The sequence below is a fragment of the Lissotriton vulgaris genome, chromosome 4_1 (assembly GCF_964263255.1).
Source record: "Lissotriton vulgaris chromosome 4_1, aLisVul1.2, whole genome shotgun sequence".
In the NCBI taxonomy this organism is placed as follows: Eukaryota; Metazoa; Chordata; class Amphibia; order Caudata; family Salamandridae; genus Lissotriton; species Lissotriton vulgaris.
The window spans coordinates 1,678,070,960-1,678,089,390 of NC_141691.1; the positions used below are offsets into that span (position 1 = coordinate 1,678,070,960).

At 46.3% G+C, this 18,431-nt stretch overlaps 1 protein-coding gene across 2 annotated transcripts in view; it reads left to right on the forward strand.

Annotated features, from left to right (window-relative positions):
* WWP1 (WW domain containing E3 ubiquitin protein ligase 1) overlaps window positions 1–18,431 on the forward strand; it is an 866,202-nt gene that overhangs the window by 65,506 nt on the left and 782,265 nt on the right. For both annotated transcript variants that reach the window (XM_086965959.1, XM_086965960.1), the window contains exon 6: window positions 8,815–8,993. In XM_086965959.1, coding sequence (XP_086822085.1) covers window positions 8,815–8,993 — 179 coding nt within the window. The remainder of the gene's footprint in view (window positions 1–8,814; window positions 8,994–18,431) is intronic.

Genomic DNA, 18,431 nt, shown 5'->3' on the forward strand with positions numbered 1-18,431 from the left:
CTTTGGTCGGCTTGAAGTCCTCGGACCTGTCGGCACCGACGAAGCAGAAGAGCGTTATCGACCCGAAGAAACAGCTCAAGGGCGTCGAGACGAAGTCTAGCGCGCTGAAGGCAAAGGGTCAGGGCAGTCGACCCGAACAAATCGGCGCCGAAGACAGTTGACACCGACAAAGGACTCGGTGATCCGAAGGTTCTTGAGCCTCCGCGGCGACAAGACAAGGCAAAGTGCGGTCCGACCCACGAGTCCACGCCTGGTGGTGCCTCGAAGGATTCCGTCAAGTCGACGCAGCCGTCCGCCTCATTCTTGAAGCAGGTGGCAGACTACCTAAAGCGCATCAAGGACAAGGCCTCAAGTGTCGGGCCTAAAGATCCTCCACCTTCGAAGCCTGCCGATAAACATCAGAAGACGTCGACGCCCATCCACTTCACGCTGCCGCCGAAAGTGGTGCCGAAGGCTTTCGCCCCTAAAATGGCCACCGACGTGCCCGAGAAGGTGTCCTCGGTGCCGAAGTCAACAACGGTGGTCCCGGCCATAAAGCATCGACAATCCTTGTTGGAAGAGCAACAGGAACAGTTTATCGATGCCGAGACAGGCAGACTTTCTCTTTATAAGCGGAAAATCGCCCCGGAACAGCCAATGGAGTCCTATAAAATTCCACTGAAGAAGAAAAAGGATTCTACTTCGACACCTGTTCTTGTAGAACCGGTATCTCCACGTGGCCATGATGTCTCACCCACTTATTCAGATGTGGACACTGGGGAAGGTGATAATGATGAATACAGCTATCCTGTATACACTGATCCAGATGATACCCATGAACCCTGGGCTGCTGCTGCTCACCCAGGTGATCCTCACTCCACCCCAGACACTCAAGGGTATGCTGTGAAAACGTCTCCTACTGAGGATTCGGCAGCGTTTAATGCCCTCATTGAAAGGGCAGCTAAGAATCATGACGTCCAGCTCCATGCTGACCCCATTGAAGTGGACTTTCTTTTTGACACCTTTTCCGTCTTAGAGAGGACTGTCAAGACTCTGCCTATGTTGAAGGGTGTCTTTAAGCATGCTTGTGAAATCTTTAAGGAGCCTACAAAAGCAAGGGTGATAAACCCCAGAATTGAAAAGAAGTACAAACCGGCGCCTGGAGACCCTACTTACATTAAGGGACAGTTGCCATTGGACTCTCTTGTTGTTTCTAATGCCCGGAAGAGGGCGAATTCACAAACAACGGGTGATGCTCCTCCCCCAGATAAGGAATCTAAGGTGTTTGAGGCATCAGGGAAAAGGGTAGCAGCTCAGGCGGCCAATATCTGGCGCATTTCAAACACTCAGGCACTTCTAGCCAGGTATGACAGGGCACATTACGACACACTTGAGACCCTGTTACAGCACCTGCCAGATGAATACAAAGAGGCAGCTGAGATGCTCATCCAAGAAGGGAAGCTCATATCAAATGCTTCTATCAAATGTGCACTGGACACAGCAGACACCGCGGCCAGAGCTGTTAAAGCTAGTGTCATGCTGAGACGACATGCCTGGCTCAGAATCTCCGGGTTCAACCTGGAAATACAGACCTCCATTCTAAATCAGACGGTAAACCCTGATCATCTGTTTGGCCCAGAGGTGGACACCACCTTGGAGAAAATCAAAAAAGACACTGAGACTGCTAAGTCCATGGGGGCTCTACAGTCGCAGCAGTTCCGGGGTGGTTCTTTTCGTCGCTCAAGCAATAGAGGTGTTTCCAGAGGCCAGCTCTCCCAAACCACACAGTACTATAAAGGCGGCACGCAGACCACATACACCAAACAAAGTAGAGGTGGATATCGTGGAAACAGCGCCAAGGGCAGAGGTCGTGGAAAAAACAACTCCAGATCCTCCGACACTAACAAACGTGACGCCTTGTCACTGCCCCACGACCACGCAACACCTGTCGGGGGGGAGACTTCAACAGTCCCTCCCAGTCTGGAAGTCCATCACCACAGACAGGTGGGTCACACAGCTTATCCAGTTTGGTTATTGTCTGGAGTTAACATCCACTCCACCCAACATACCCCCAAGACACCGTCCTATGTCCGCCGAGCATTTGCACTTATTGCAGCAGGAGGTCCTCGTCATGCTGCAAAAAGGGGCAATTGAGCTCGTGCCTGTGAAAGAAAGAGGCACAGGAGTTTACTCACTGTACTTCTTGATACCAAAAAAGGACAGGTCCCTCAGACCCATACTGGACCTCAGACCCCTCAATCAGTACATTCTATCGGAGCACTTTCACATGCTGACACTGCAGCAAGTCCTACCGTTGCTCAGTCAAGGGGATTTTCTCTCAACTTTAGATCTAAAAGATGCGTATTTTCATATTCCGCTGCACCCGTCACACAAAAAATACCTCCGGTTCACCATCCAAAACCAACATTACCAGTTCAAGGTTCTACCTTTCGGAGTCACCACGGCACCCAGGAGTTTACAAAGTGCCTGGCGACGGTGGCGGCACACCTAAGGAGACAAAACATTCACGTCTACCCTTATCTGGATTACTGGCTCATCCAGGCAAAGTCAGCCCAGCATTGTGCCGCCCACATGTCCCACACCATTCACCTTCTTCACGATCTGGGATTCTCACTGAATTACCCAAAGTCCCACCTGCAACCCGCCCACATACGGCAGTATGGGGTGCGACGATAAACACTCTGGCAGCCACAGCACAGCCAAATTCAGTGAGGGTCAGCAGCATTCAATCGCTGATACAGAAATTCAGACCTCAACACTCGCTTCCAGCACGAGTGTTCATGCAGTTGATAGGCATGATGGCCTCCTGCATCTCCATAGTCCCGCACGCGAGACTACATATGCGTCCGCTTCAGGAGTGCTTAGCACGTCAGTGGACTCAGGCTCACGGACAGTTGAAAGACCTAGTGTTGGTGACCGGTCATGCATACAACTCTCTGCATTGGTGGAACCCACAAAACCTTTGCAAGGGACGACCGTTCCAGGAGCGTGTGCCACAGATCATTCTGACGACGGACGCTTCTCTTCAGGGTTGGGGAGCTCATGTACTCCACTACACTGTGCAGGGAATATGGACACCACAGCAAAGGAAGATTCACATCAATGTTCTAGAACTGATGGCTATCTTCATGGCAATGAAAGCATTCAAGGTACATCTGTGCAACAAGGTCGTGTTGATCCGGACGGACAACATGACGGCTATGTACTACATCCAGAAGCAGGGAGGTACACCCTCTCCACAGTTGTCTCATCTGGCTCAGAGCATGTGGAAGTGGGCCATTCAAAGTAATATCTTCCTCATGGCGGAACACCTCCCGGGCAATGACAATCAGATGGCGGACCTGCTCAGCAGGTACAGCCACCAAATGCACGAGTGGGAGATACATCCATCAGTACTCCACCCGTACTGCCTAAGGTGGGGTCATCCAGAGATAGACCTGTTCGCCACAAAGGAAAACGCCAAATGCCGAAGCTTTGCCGCCAGATTTCCACACCCACACCCACAGTCGCAGGGCAATGCGATATGGATGAACTGGTCAGGCAAATTTGCGTACGCTTTTCCCCCAGTACCTCTAATACCGCTGGTGGCACGCAAGCTGAAGCAGCACTCGATGACTCTCATCCTGGTTGCTCCAACGTGGGCTCGCCAACCATGGTACGCCACGTTTCTGGAACTGTCCGTGGTACCGCATCAAAGGCTGCGCCTCACACCCAAGCTTTTGACGCAGAGCCATGGCGACATTCAACATCCAGATCCCCAACAGCTCAACCTGGCGATCTGGCTCCTGAGGTCTTAGAGTTTGGCTACCTCAACTTACCTCCTGACTGTATGGACATAATCAGGGAGGCAAGGAAGCCCACCACCAGAGCATGCTATGCGGCGAAATGGAAGCGGTATGTCATTTATTGTGCAGACCACAACATTAACCCGCTGGATGCATCTATTCAGAGCATCATTTGTTATCTCTTACATCTGTACAAATGTAATCTGGCCTATGCTTCATTCGTATACATCTATCCGCAATGGCTGCTTATCACCAAAACAGACGGCACCTCTCCCTTTTCAAAGTGCCTGCCATTAAAGCCTTTCTGGAAGGACTCAAACGAGTCATTCCTCCGCGGACACCGCCAGCTCCCGAGTGGAACCTAAATGTGGTCCTCACCAGGCTGATGGGTCCCCCTTTCGAACCACTGCATTCATGCGAGATTCAGTTCTTGACATGGAAAGTGGCTTTCCTGATAGTGATTACATCGCTACGACGAGTTAGTGAACTCCAGGTACCAACTATCCAAGAGCCATTTATTCAAATTCATTCCAACAGGGTGGTGCTTCGCACTAACCCGAAGTTCCTTCCTAAGGTAGTTTCTCAGTTCCATATCAACCAGACTATAGAACTACCTGTGTTCTTCCAAAATCCAGAGTCAGTTGCGGAGAGGATGCTCCACACACTTGACGTCAAGAGGGCCTTAATGCACTACATTGATAGGACCAAAGATTTTCGGAAGACTAAACAACTATTTGTTGCCTTTTCGCCACAACACAAAGGCAACCCCATTTCCAAGGCTGGTATAGCCAGGTGGATCGTTAAGTGTATTCAGATCTGCTATCAGAAAGCTAAGCGCACTCTCACCATTCCACCGCGGGCCCACTCCACCAGGAAGTTGGGGGCCTCCATGGCTTTCCTTGGAAATATTCATTTGGAAGACATATGTAGAGCAGCCACATGGTCTACCACACACACACATTTACAAAACACTACTGTGTTGATGTGCACTCCAAACAGCAGGCAGCTGTAGGGCAGGCTGTTCTAAAAACACTTTTCCAAACTGCTGCAGCTGGCACAGGCGGCCGCCGTTAATGGAGGGACTGCTATGTATTCTGTGCACAGATATGAATTCAGCAGCCCACATGCCTCGAACCGAATATGCTACTTACCAGTATGCATCTGTTCTTGGCATGTAGGGCTGCTGACATTCATATCGCCCGCCCTCCTCCCCGGAGCCTGTAGCGGCTGCAGCATTCACACATACTTCTAGCATGGTCATCATTCACAGTTTCACTCCATCTTTGCCACAATGGCTAAAAACAATCTGAGGATGGAGTTGATGCCCATGCGCACTGTAGTCCAGGGGAGGAGCCACCTATCTCGTGATACTTCGAAGTCTCTTCCAGGACAACAATGTGCGATCATCCGGACCCAACACTAGGCGGCAATCTATGCACAGATATGAATGTCAGCAACCCTACATGCCAAGAACAGATGCATACTGGTAAGTAGCATATTCGTTTCCATTTAAAAGCTTTACCTGCCTGCTGGGCAGGGTGGCCTTGCCGTTCCTAACTTTGAACATTATTTTTTGGCTGCTCGATTGCAATAGATTGCCAGGTGGCAAGCATCCCGTCATCTCTCGGGCACGGCCACTCTAAGTCCATCCAGGTCATACCTCACCCCCTTACATCCATGTGTGAAGTCCAGGGGCATAGACTCACTGTTCCTCTCGGTGGCCTATCAATGCTTCTGTAGAAGCCTATTTATCATCCGCTCCACAAAATCGTACGCCCCCTCTATTCCTCTCTTGAGGACGCCCAGGGACCAAATGATTACTAAAGTGGCAGAGCTACATAATAGGGACAGCGCTGGCATTCGTGACACTGGGGATCTCTTCCCGGACTGTACCCTCGTCCATTCCACGGAGCTTGTCTCGGAAGAAGGTCTCCATCCGTGTTATTTTTTACTGCGCCTCTCTCTCATTGCAACTCTCGGTCAGATGGGGCAACCTGTCCATAGAGCCTCCCATGCATCGTACAATTCAATTCTTACACATAATCGGCGAAGGGGGTCACCTGACTCTGTGGTTTTTAGCATCTCTCCGTCAGCATGCCGCAGTCTCATTATACTCTGTAGGACTCCATTGGGAGGAAGACTTGGGACATCCCTTCTCCGATTCAGAATGGACAGCTGCCCTGGAGAGCCCCACTCGAATACCTCGCAAACAGCACCTCCGCCAAATGACATTTTCTATCTTACATCGAGCATACCTTACACCAGCCAACATTTTTGAGTTCTTTCACCGCACGGACTCTATTTGTCTCAGATGTCACTTATCTGACGCTTATACATGTTGTGGCACTGCCCCCTCTCTCAATGGGAACTTGATTGAGGTGGCTGCCACCCTTGCTCGCTGCACTGACCGCGAGATCCCTTTCCAGTGGGAGGTCTATCTCCTGCATCTATTCAGCAGGGGCAGGAAATATAGGGTCACTTCTCTCTTATTGGACTTGAACCTGGCAACCGCTAAACTTCTAATTACCAAACGGTGGAGATCACTGATGACTCCACACACTGTAGCGTTGCGTTGCTCTTTGCTGAACTGGTCAAATGCGGAGAGCGTCGCCTTATGCAGGGAAGACTTTCTGGGAATTCGCTAATTCCCCCTGGCCGACAGTTGGAAGACACAGCCCCTGTAGATTCTTCAATGGGGGAAGGGGATTGGACTGTTGTATTGTCATAATTGGGAATATTTCTCCATCCTACATACTCGGAAGTATATCTAAAGCAGATCGGTCTCTTAGCCAGCCAGTGAGCTAGCTTATACACACACTGCATTTCATATGCATGCAACACACATGCGGAGAGGTACTAGACTGGGTGCGACACACACAGCTGTATGTCACTAACCGTTCATCTCCCCCCCTCCCCCTTTAACTTTGTCCTCATTTTGTTGAGCCCCACTCCCCCTATTCAAATATGTGTTATGATATTCTTAGATTATATGCATTTTCACAGACCTCATGGTGGCACTAACTCCACAATAGATAGCGGCATGTGGCCCTCAACTGTGTGTTTACTGTGTTTCTCCTTTCATAACACAATGTATGCCCAAGTGAATTTAAACCGTCCACTAATATGGGGGTTGCTGGTGTCGTTATAACATGCATAATACTGTTTTATCTCTGTTGTATATTATGGAAAACCAATAAACTGATTTACAAAAAAATTAAATGAAACAGATGTTATGAATGTGCTAGACTTGTTCCTAATCTCCGTAGTAACAAGTCTAACATATGTTTCAGACCCTGTCACAGCCCTACTGCTCCTTTTTGTTGGAGGGGTGGATCTAAGGAATGCCAGCAACATTATTGGTAGTAGGCCCTTAATCTTCCGCTAGTTCTGCAACTTCAATACTGGTTTTATTTGTCCTCCAATTTACCATCTGCTTCTGGTTGGTGGGGTGGGATCCTCAGTTCCTTGTCATTTCGGAGACCGTTGTTATGAATCGCTAGTTGCTTCAGCTTTACACAAGATTACCTTCATCCCCTTTCTATCTACCGTTCCAGACAGTCCACAAACTAATAAACACAACTGTTGTTCTTATATGCACCAAGGTAGGCTTGTCCGCATTGGTATTCCATTTTAAAAAAGTAGTTCAAAGCAAAGGTTTTCAAACTACCAACACTGATGGATTTTCTGACCTTTCCATAGGAAGATTTACTACCCCTATCGTCAGTCTGCAATAAGCAGCATAGTTCCTAATCAAAATGTCATCATTTGAGTTTAGCAGAAAATATTTTTATATCTTAAGATGCTATAATGTATCACTGGAAACTCTAAGCATTACATTAATTGATGTCATGCATGCCATTTGTTGATCATTTGAGGGAATTCTTATTCAATACATCATGTATGTTAGACTGTGTGCTATGTTAGGATATTTGCCAGTATAGCAGCAATTTCCACGTAAAGTAAAGGCATGGACCATAGACTTAGTTTCATTAAGCCAAGTTTTCAAAACAGTTCAAGAATGGGACTAACAGTTGCTCCCTCCACACATAATCCCAGCATCACACCAGAGCCTGAATTTGATTTTGGTAGGGCTAATAATCTCAATTTGAACCTACAGAGTAATTTAAAATATTGAAATTTAAGATTGCATTTTTGAAAGACAGCCATTACTTCACTAAGAAGAACCTGCTGATACTTGTGTACCTTACCTTGTCTATACCTAAAGAGAAGATGGTTATGAGAACTCGTAGACAGTTTGACTTGGATTGGAGAATCCTCTTTTGGAACAATCCGAGAACACATTGCCATAGCTTGCATTTTAGTCCAACCAATAAATCTTAGAGGGTTCTACATATTCTAGATGTTAGAATGACAATTGTGTGCTACAGCATGTACTGAATTCAAGACATTAAGATGAGACTAATAAAATCATTTTGTGTGGCACATGCATCTGATGATGCAAATCCTCCACCCCCACAACAGAATATAGCTTGGAGGTTATCATAGGGATGAAATTGATGTGATATTGAAATGAACAGGGGTGTGTTTGATGTGCTGTACAGAGGCCGACCCAGTTTGTGCCCATCCCGACTATGTATTCTATGTTGTCAGCATAGTATATCCACTACTATATTCGTTTTATTATGGGAATCCATTTGGCGTGTTTTTGTTTTTTTAAAGGTTGGATTGAGGTGCCTATTATGTTGCAAGTAGTCCAAATGTATTGTTAACTAACCTAAGTTGCAGAACAAGATTGTTTCAATGTGTTTTTAGTTTTTATTGTTGGTGGTATTTAACTAAAGAGATATGTAGATGATTGTAGAGTGTGTATGTGAATATTTAGTTTCTGTTCCTAGGATTTTTTGTTTTATTATGTGAAAGTTGATCATTTCAAATTCAAAGTTTTATTAAACTAATAGAAAGTAACCCATTTAAATGGAAAGTTATCCTGTATGTACTATTGACAGAATTATTTGATCAACGGGTATTGATTTGTGTTTATAAGCAAAAACTTATTTTGTTCATTCAGATCCCCCAATGAAGCCCATAATGGGGTAAATACTGAAATACCAAGTCCTACAGCACACAATGAACCTAATAGCACACCTGTTTTGAATGGTGGCCAAATACAATCTCCTCCTAGTCTTGCAGCAAGACCCAAAACACCAGCAGCCAACTCTCTTACAACCCAGCCTTCAAACAGCACTGGTAAGCTATGCTATGTTAAAAAATCTACTCAATGGCATGCAAGTATCATGTGACTTAGTTGTCTCTGAGTTGACTGTCATGCGACAAAACTACAAATAATATGGTGTGCATATGCAGCTACAGGCGATAACAGATAAAGGAATACTGGTTTATAATGTGAAACCTTTCTGTTTTTGTAGGCTTGCAGGTCTGTGTTTTGGAATGAGGAAGTGAAGTCAAATATTTATATGTGGCTAAATTGGTGCATGACTGACAAAACTCACTGGCGGTAGGATGGACTAATTCTTCCGTTCACCCATTTGCGATACAATTCTAAAACCTGCCAGTTAATTGTCAGTTATAAGCCAGACCTATTGTACGTATGAGACCTGATTAGCAAGATGCTGTGGCTAAAATTAGATGGTACTGCACTTCCCTGAGAGATTTCAGAACTTCAAATGGGACATAATTGCACTTGTCAAAAGGACTGCCATACCTACAAGCAGAACAGGACAAGCCCTTGGCTTTTCCCAGAAGCAGATCACCAACACAGTTTAGCAAAATGTCAATTTTATTAATATAGTACTGTTAGTTATGTCCCTGACATTCTAAAGGTATTCTATGAAGAACTAACACGGAGATCTCTCTGCAAGTCTAAAATGCATTTTGTTGGACAGTGCTATATTGCTGTATATACCTCTGCTACCAAGCTGTCCTTTGCACTTGTAAGGCTTAAAGTGCTTTCTGGGTTGTTTCAGTGCATTATTCATATTGCGCTTCTACTCCTGATGTAGTTTTAAAGCTCTCCAATTTGTATTGGTTCCTGGATGCCTTTTAGGGTGCATGGTGCAAGGGTCTTTGTATCTAGTTTGGCCTACGTTGAGGGAGATGCAAGAGGTTTGAATACATTTGTGTTGGAATCCCTGTGCGTCTAATGTTGCTAGACATAAATATGGGTTGTTGTGGAGTATGTGAGAATAGATGCAGTCATTTATATAGATACCGCCTTTAGAGACGGCAGCATTAAATATAGAACCTGCCATTTAATGAACTTCAATTAGATCTACCCATCACCATCAAAATGATCCAAACCATTAGAGGCACTGTTAACCAGCAGAATTATATGGAGTCCACCAACATTGCAGGCCATGTCATACAACCATATTAGTGATACATATAGTCCATTCTGAAGTAACAAAAGGCCCACCATTTGGAGACTGTTTTACCACCAGGATTGTGCTATATTGCATCCCACTAGGAGCCACAGGTGGCCTGATAATTTGAGTTGCTTTTCAACCATTACAATGTGCAATTAAGGGACAAGCTAATCGAAAGCACTGTTAAACCACAAAGGGAGTGGTATCCAGGGGCGGCTCCTCCAAAATGGCGAAGGAGCGTTTGCCACCGCCCGTGCCAGAAGATCATAAATAAAATAATAATAAAACAATGTTATTATCATTTTATTTATGCTGCCTGAGCCCTGCAATACAATAAGTATGGGGTGGGGCCAGGCATGCCACTGAGGAGGAGTAATGTGCACTCAGAAGTGCATGTGTTTGACTGGCTGGCCGTCCTAGGCCTGCCAAACACACATGCACACTTATGTTTCTCCAACCAGGCTGACACAGCCAGGTTGGAGAAAAGCCACAGGCTCCAATGCACTGTCTGAGTGGCAAATGAGGCCGCTCAGACCAATCCTGGCATTGCTCTCATGTGAGAGCAGTGTCTGGATTGGTTGTGGAGCCTGTGCCCTGAAGGCCCATCCCCTTCCGGCCGAATGGAGGAGCTGCGAGGCAGGTGTGTCAGCGGGAGCAAAGCAGCAGGTGTAAGGCTTTAAAAAAAAAAATCTTATATTTTATTTCTTCCCCCTCCTCAGCTTGCCTCTCTGACCTCCCAGCTAGCAGTCGTGAAGCGCGATAATCCTGACGTCTATTCAACGCCACACACAGTAATGCTGCGCATGGAGCCTTTCTGTCGAGGCCGCTCTCTATGGACTTTCCTTACCATACAGACTTCTCCCTGCAGGTACTTTCCTGGGGGGGACCATCCTCCTTTCCACCACCAGGGAACGCTGCAACAGGTATTCTGCAGAACGGTGACATGGACCCCAAATCGGGGACCCTATTACCTTGTGGGTCCACCTCCAAACAAAGAGATGTTAGGAAATGCTCTAACCTATCTCGTGACTGACATCTCCCTCATGGTACACTAGCCACTAGCATGCCCACTAGTGAGTGCCTTCCTGGGGAATGATGCTTCTCCTTTCTTGTTGACAGTCATAGTGATATGGCACCATGGGCTTTGTCCTCAAAACACCCACTTGCTCAGAGGTGGGTTGGGTCCCCTTGTCAGACGTTTGAGGCCCTAAGTAGTTATCACTTTTAACCTTCTACTGTGGGTCTGAACAACCCTCCTTGAGATCACTCCCAGGTACTTTCTTGGACACACTGTTGCTAAGCCAGAGAATTGTTTCCTTCCTGAGGTCTACAGGAACAGAGACCTTGGAGCCTATCAGGTGCTGGGGTAACTCCGATAAGTAGTTATTCAAGATGAGCTTCTGCATAATCAAATTGTACAGCCCATTGTAATCCCTTAATCCAACCATCCAATGCCATGCTAGGTAAGTCTACAAAATCTTCCCTTGACTGGTGTGACTGTTCCGGGTATGGCTGAATTTCAGACGATACTTCTCTGGGGTTAGACCAAATTTGTATGTCAGGACCTGCTTCCTGGGGCATGCTTAACCTGGACGGCTTCATCTATTACAATTGGTGTATTCCTCCCAGTATTGATCATGTGTTTCCACGGGCTAAGCCTCCAGTCATGCTTAGGACCTTCTTCTCTTTTAATGCCAAGGGCACCTTTTCCCCTCAGCTTCCACCAGCGGTCTTTTCTCCTTTAGTGCAAGGGTTGCAGCTGCTCTCATCTCTTCACCAGCCAAGAAGGAGGCCAACCTTTTCTGAATGGTGGGGGTAGGCAGCTGCAATTTCATTTTAAGGTACCCTCCGCCTACCTGTCATCTAGCTGTAATTGCAACAAACTGTGAAAAGACACTGTACTCTGACCTATACAATACAGGTGATGCTTCTTGTGGAGAACCCCACTGTAGCACTCTGTGCTCCTCCACGTTATTTTCTTCTTCAGATTCATTCTCATTCTTCTCTGAGGTAGACTGTAGCTGGTGGATTTCTTTCCAGTCTCTGGGCGTCAATGTGTGGTAATCTTCTTTCTTGGACTCCCTGTTCAGCTTCAGTCCTCACTGCTTGCATATGCTCCTCAGTACTGTAACGCTAAGGCTCTCCACATTACCTAGATCCCCTTCCATGTTCTCCAAAGACTTAAGATGCAAAAGTTGAAGGCAAGCATACATTTAAGGAAAAATATGAAATAAAGATCGAAGGAAAATCGAAAATGTATTACTTGCTATCAATTTAAAAAGGGAATTTTAACTGAAATCTGTGTGGCACTGCAAAAGGCAAGTTCTGCATCGTATTGCTTAACACCAATGTAAGAAAGTGTATTATTATTTGGAGTGGACGACTGCCACCTCAAGGAATAATGCGTCTTACCAAGGTGAGTCCTCAAAATCACTAAATTAACTTTAGCTTAACCCCCTGATATCTATGGCACAGAGGTTGTTCTGTCCTTGAGACCTTTTATTTGGTAGAAGCTATCAAGTCTGCTTGTACTTTATGAACATATTATTTCTGATTATTCTAGTTAAAGATGTTGTCGTTGTGCTAAATAATTTGTGTATGTGTGAGTAGGCATGAAGACAGAAAAGAGAGCTGGTGTGATAGGGTGCACTCAGGAATTTTCAACTGGGGCAATAAAAAACTCTTGGGCCAGACGTCTATCAGTGATACCAGTTAGAGACTTCCCATTGATTGTATATGTGATTTATCGATTGGATATTAATAACTGCATTTATTTGGGATCTCGAGCAGTCTAGGGAGGCATGTGTAAAGAAGCCATTCAGAAAGGACTGATAAACATACACCAATTGTAATTGGTTGAATGACAACAAATCAGAAAGGGTGAAACACCTTATTATATTTTGAACAATCAGAACTGCTCTTTCTGGGCACGGTAATTGGCTGCTGGGTAGCTAATCAGAATGTCCGACATGCCTTCCGGCACTGCCTTTGATCCCCAAGAGGTAGAGGGAAGTCCTTGTCCTCTGCGCAGTGCCCCCTTCATAAATGCTGGGCAGGAATTCTCATGATATGGAATTCAAATAAGGAAATCACTTGGATTCTGGACCCATGTCCAAATACAGAAATTAACAAAATTAGTCTTTTACATTTCAGTTATTATTTTTGACCACTATACTGTAGCCCTTAACTAAAATGTTAATCTTATTCCAGGGAAGTACACTTAGTTGTAAGTTTGCATTACTTAAATGTAATTTTGTGAATTGTTTTGTTAATATTATGTTTGAGGCATATGCACTGCAGATTGTACACTTAGCATTAGATCGCCACATGGTGTTGGGCTCGGATGATTGCAGGTTGTTGTTGTCTTGGAAGAAGTCTTTGTATTCACGAGATAGGTGACTCCTCCCTTGAGAATACTGCGCATGGGCATCGGCTCCATCCTTAGATTGTTTTTTTCCGCCACTGGGTTCGGATGAAAGTTTCTCCGCTCCGGCTAGAAAAACATTTTTCAAGCACCTCGAAGTGCAAAACTTCCTCAAACTACTAAAAACTGCCTTTGACATAGACTACAAGACTTCTCAAACCCATCAGCTCGATTCCGGTCATCCACGCGGGCCGTTGGGCCTATCGACGCTGTGCAGCCTACACCTCATGGAAAGAACTCCGTTCAAAAGATGCCCAGTATGTCAAGCAAAGTTTCCACATAGCGATCACCACGAGGTCTGCAACCTCTGTCTATTGCCAGAACACGACAAATCAACCTGCACAGCCTGTGCATCCTTCCGATCAAAGAAAATGATCCGGGATAGGAGTGCCAGTCAACACGAAATGAGGAGATCAGCCCTGGAACTGGAGGATGTCTTCGATGAAGAGGTTCCGCTCATTCCCGAAGACTCACCTGATCTCCGGATCGTATCAGAGGCAGACAACTCAGATAACTCCATTCCATCGGGTCAGCGCGTGAGTACTACTGCCCCTGCACCACATACAGTTCCCAAACCGAAGGCAAAGGTCAGTACTCCGCTTGCTGGGCCCAGTCGAGACCGAACGCCCGCTTCGAAAACCCCGCCTCAGAAGAAAACAACTAAGCCTTCCAGTGCCTCGACGCCAAGCAAGCTGCACATGCCGATTCCACCTCTTCCATCGGCACCAAAACCCAAAGCTAGCTCGGCACCGAAACCAAAGGATGGCTCGGCACCGACACAGAAAGACCTCTCGGCACCGAAGCCTAAATCGACACCGAAACCGAAAGAAGTGCCGGCTCCGAAGCCGTCCACTCCTAAACATAAAAGTGTGAAGCCATCGTCCGACGCCTCGAAGCCGAAGACACCGGCTCCCACACCGAAAACACCTTCAGTGCCGAAGCCCACAAGGCCTGATTACGATGTGCCCGAGCCCTCTGACCGGCCTACCAAGCCGAAAACAACCTTCGGCACCAAAAACTACGCCAAAGGATGTTTTAGCACCTCCCAAGGCTAAACACACAAAACAACCTCTAATGGAACTGAACAAATCGACGCCCAAGAAGGTTGTACATGAGGAGGAACTTTTCTTGCCAGATCCTCGACAAAAGAACATCTACATCAACTCAAAAACAGGTCATGTAGAAGCTACACTTCACAAGAAAAGACCAGCAGATGCACCGCCCACACCTGGGGTTCCTGCCAAGAAAAAGGACTGTGCTACATCCCCTATGCACTTTTCCTTTCCTATACCTCCTCCTCCTTCTCCACTTCACATATCACCTCAAATCTCTCCTGCACATTCTCCACTTTTATCATCACATTCGCCTCAACATGATGATGATGAATATAGTCTGGGTGGAGCAGATAATATAGATGAGCCTTTCTCACACCCAGTGGATGATGTTATATGGGACTTGCCAAACCCACAAAATGCGGCTGATAGTCCCGACCCGCAGTTATACCCTTCAAAACCTTCCCCTCCAGAGGATAACATTGGTTTTGGTCATTTGTTACACAGAGCTGCTGCATACCATAAAGCTACTATGCATTCTGATGACTGAGGAGGATTTTCTCTTAGATAACTTTGAACAGTCTCAACGGTCTGTTCAAATTCTTCCCATGATTAAAGGAGTCATTAAACATGCTCCAGAGGTATTTAAAGACCCTGAACGCACTAGAGTGTTGAACACCAGAATTGAGAAAAAATATAGGCCTGCACCCACAGACCCAGTCTACATTAAAGGACACCTACTATTAAACTCTTATGTCAATTGCTAGAAAAAGGGCAAATTCTCAAACTTCTGGCGAAGCACCCCCACCTGACAAAGAATCCAAAGTAATTGATGCGTCAGGTAAAAGAATAGCTGCACAAGCCATTAACATATGGCGTATAGCTAATACACAAGCCCTCCTCTCTCTGTACGATAGGCCCATTATGATTAATTAGAAAAATTACTTGAACACCTACCAGATTAATATAAACCTCAGGCAACTGACCTCATACAGGAAGGCAAGTTAATTTCAAATGCCTCAATAAAATGTGCACTAGATGCGGCAGACACCGCATCTAGAGCTGTCAATACCAGTGTCATACTTAGGAGACATGCGTGGCTACACATTTCCGGGTTTAAACAGGAAGTACAAACTACCATTTTAAACCAACCATTTAATCAGAACCAGTTATTTGGCTCATAAGTATACACTGCACTCGAAAAGATGAAGAAAGATACGGACACTGCCAAGTCTATGGGGGCTTTACAGTCCACACCAGCTAGAGGCTCCTTTCGTCTCTCCTTCCACAGAGGAGGCTCCAAACAAACTGTAGCAGACACTACAACATCTTTTAAATCTCACACACAAACATCCTCTAACAAGGGATACTTTAGAGGAGGATACAGAGGCAATAATAACAAAGGAAGAGGTCGCGGTAACAACAGCAACCGATCCTCTTCCGCCACAAAACAGTGACTTCCCTCTGCTCCCCCCAACAGCATTCCACTCCTGTAGGGGGCAGATTAACACAGTTCTTTCCAGTCTGGAACTCCATTACAACAGACAAGTGGGTGAGACAGATTATCCAACATGGCTACTGCCTAGAACTTACAGCATCCCCTCCACACATACCTCCCAGGCAGCGTCCAATGTCTACAGACCACCTGATTCTGCTCCAACAAGAAGTTCTGTCACCTTTACAAAAGGATGCCATTCAATTGGTTTCATTAGAAGAACAGGCAACAGGGGTTTACTCGCTGTATTTTCTAATTCCCAAAAAGGACGGGACACTAAGACCAATTCTCGACCTCAGGCCCCTCAATCAGTACATACAATCAGATCATTTTCATATGATCACTCTGCAACAAGTGCTCCCACTACTGCAACAAGGCGATTTCCTCTCAACCCTAGATCTAAAGGATGCCTACTTTCACATTCCTATACACCCTGCTCACAGAAAGTACCTACGATTTGTAATACAAGGACAACACTATCAGTTCAAAGTTTTTCCATTTGGGGTAACAACAGCACCACGTGTGTTCACAAAGTGCTTAGCAGTAGTAGCAGCACATCTCAGAAGGCAGCAGATGTGTCTTCAATTATCTAGACGACTGGCTCATAAAAGCAAAGTCATTCAAACAATGTGTCCAACACACACATCAAACAATTCACACGTTGCACAACGTGGGGTTCACTATCAACTACACCAAGTCACATCTGCAGCCTTCTCATGTACACCAATATCTTGGGGCTACAATAGACACATCTACAGCTCTAGTGTATCCCAGTCCAGCAAGGATACAGAGCATTCAAGCCTTAGTCACAGTATTCCAACAACAACAATCTCTGCAAGCCAGAGTGTTCCTGAGACTAATAGGCATGATGGCATCTTGCATCCTTATAGTCCCACATGCAAGGTTGTAAATGCGGCTGTTACAAGAGTGCCTAGCACAACAGTGGAACCCGGCTCAAGGTTAACTAACAGACCTGGTGTTGGTGGACAGCCGCACACATCGCTCTTTGCAGTGGTGGAACACCAAAAACTTAACAAAGGGACGGCCGTTCCTCGAACCTGTTCCACAGTTAGTGCTCACAACATACACATCTCTCACAGGATGGGGAGCCCATTTCTTACATCATACGACTCAAGGTCAATGGAACAATCAACAAAAACTGTTCCATATCAACCATCTAGAGCTGCTAGCCATATTCCTATTACTCAAAACTTTTCAACTACATGTACAAAACAAGGCTGCCCCAATCCGGACGGACAATATGACAGCCATGTACTATATACAAAAACAGGGGGGGGACGCACTCTCTGCAACTGTCCCAGCTTGCACAGAACATTTGGAGATGAGCCATTCCGCAAAATATACATCTGTTGGCAGAACACCTTCCAGGAGTTCACAATCAGATAGCAGCTCTGTTAAGTCGGCAGCCACAACAGATTCACGAATGGGAACTACATCCACAAGTTCTTCAGCCATTCTTCTGGAGGTGGGGCCATCCACACATAGATCTGTTTGCCACCTACGAAAATGCAAAATGCCCAACCTTCGCCGCCAGGTTTCCACACCCATTGTCCAAGGGCAATGCGATATGGATGAACTGGTCCGGCAGATTTGCATACACTTTTCCGTCTCTCCCACTGATTCCATTAGTAGTGCCCAAGCTCAGACAACAGTCTCTCAAACTAATCCTGGTAGCTCCCACATGGGCACGCCAACCGTGGTCCACCACACTGCTGGATCTCTCTCTGGTTCCACATAAAAAGTTACAGCCTCCCTCTTAACACAGAACCATGGAGAAATCAGACACCCAGACCCAAAACAACTGAATTTAGCGATCTGGCTCCTGAAGTCTTAGAGTTTGGTTATCTTAACCTACCAGGGAAGAGCACCAGGGTCCAAAGTAACTGCTGCGAGCGGCTTCTGCGAAGCAGGGGCCTCGGGCAGTTTAATGCAGGCAGGTAGAGGCGGGAATAGGCACACAGCTGCAGGGTATCACGGGGCTGCTGGTACTCGCAGTCCCGTCACGGCAATCCAGGGAAGAGCACCAGGGTCCAAATTAACTGCTGCGAGCGGCTTCCGCAAAGCGGGATCCGCGAGCAGTTTAATGCAGGCAGGTAGAGGCGGGAAGAGGCACACAGCTGCAGGGTATCACGGGGCAGCTGGTCCTCGCAGTCCCTTCACAGCAATCCACGGAAGAGCACTATGGTCCACCAGACTGTATGAACATCATTAAAGAGGTCAGGAGACCTACTACCAGAGCTTGTTACGCTGCTAAATGGAAAAGATTTGCCATTTGCTGCAATAATAATCAAATTAATCCCCTGGATGCTT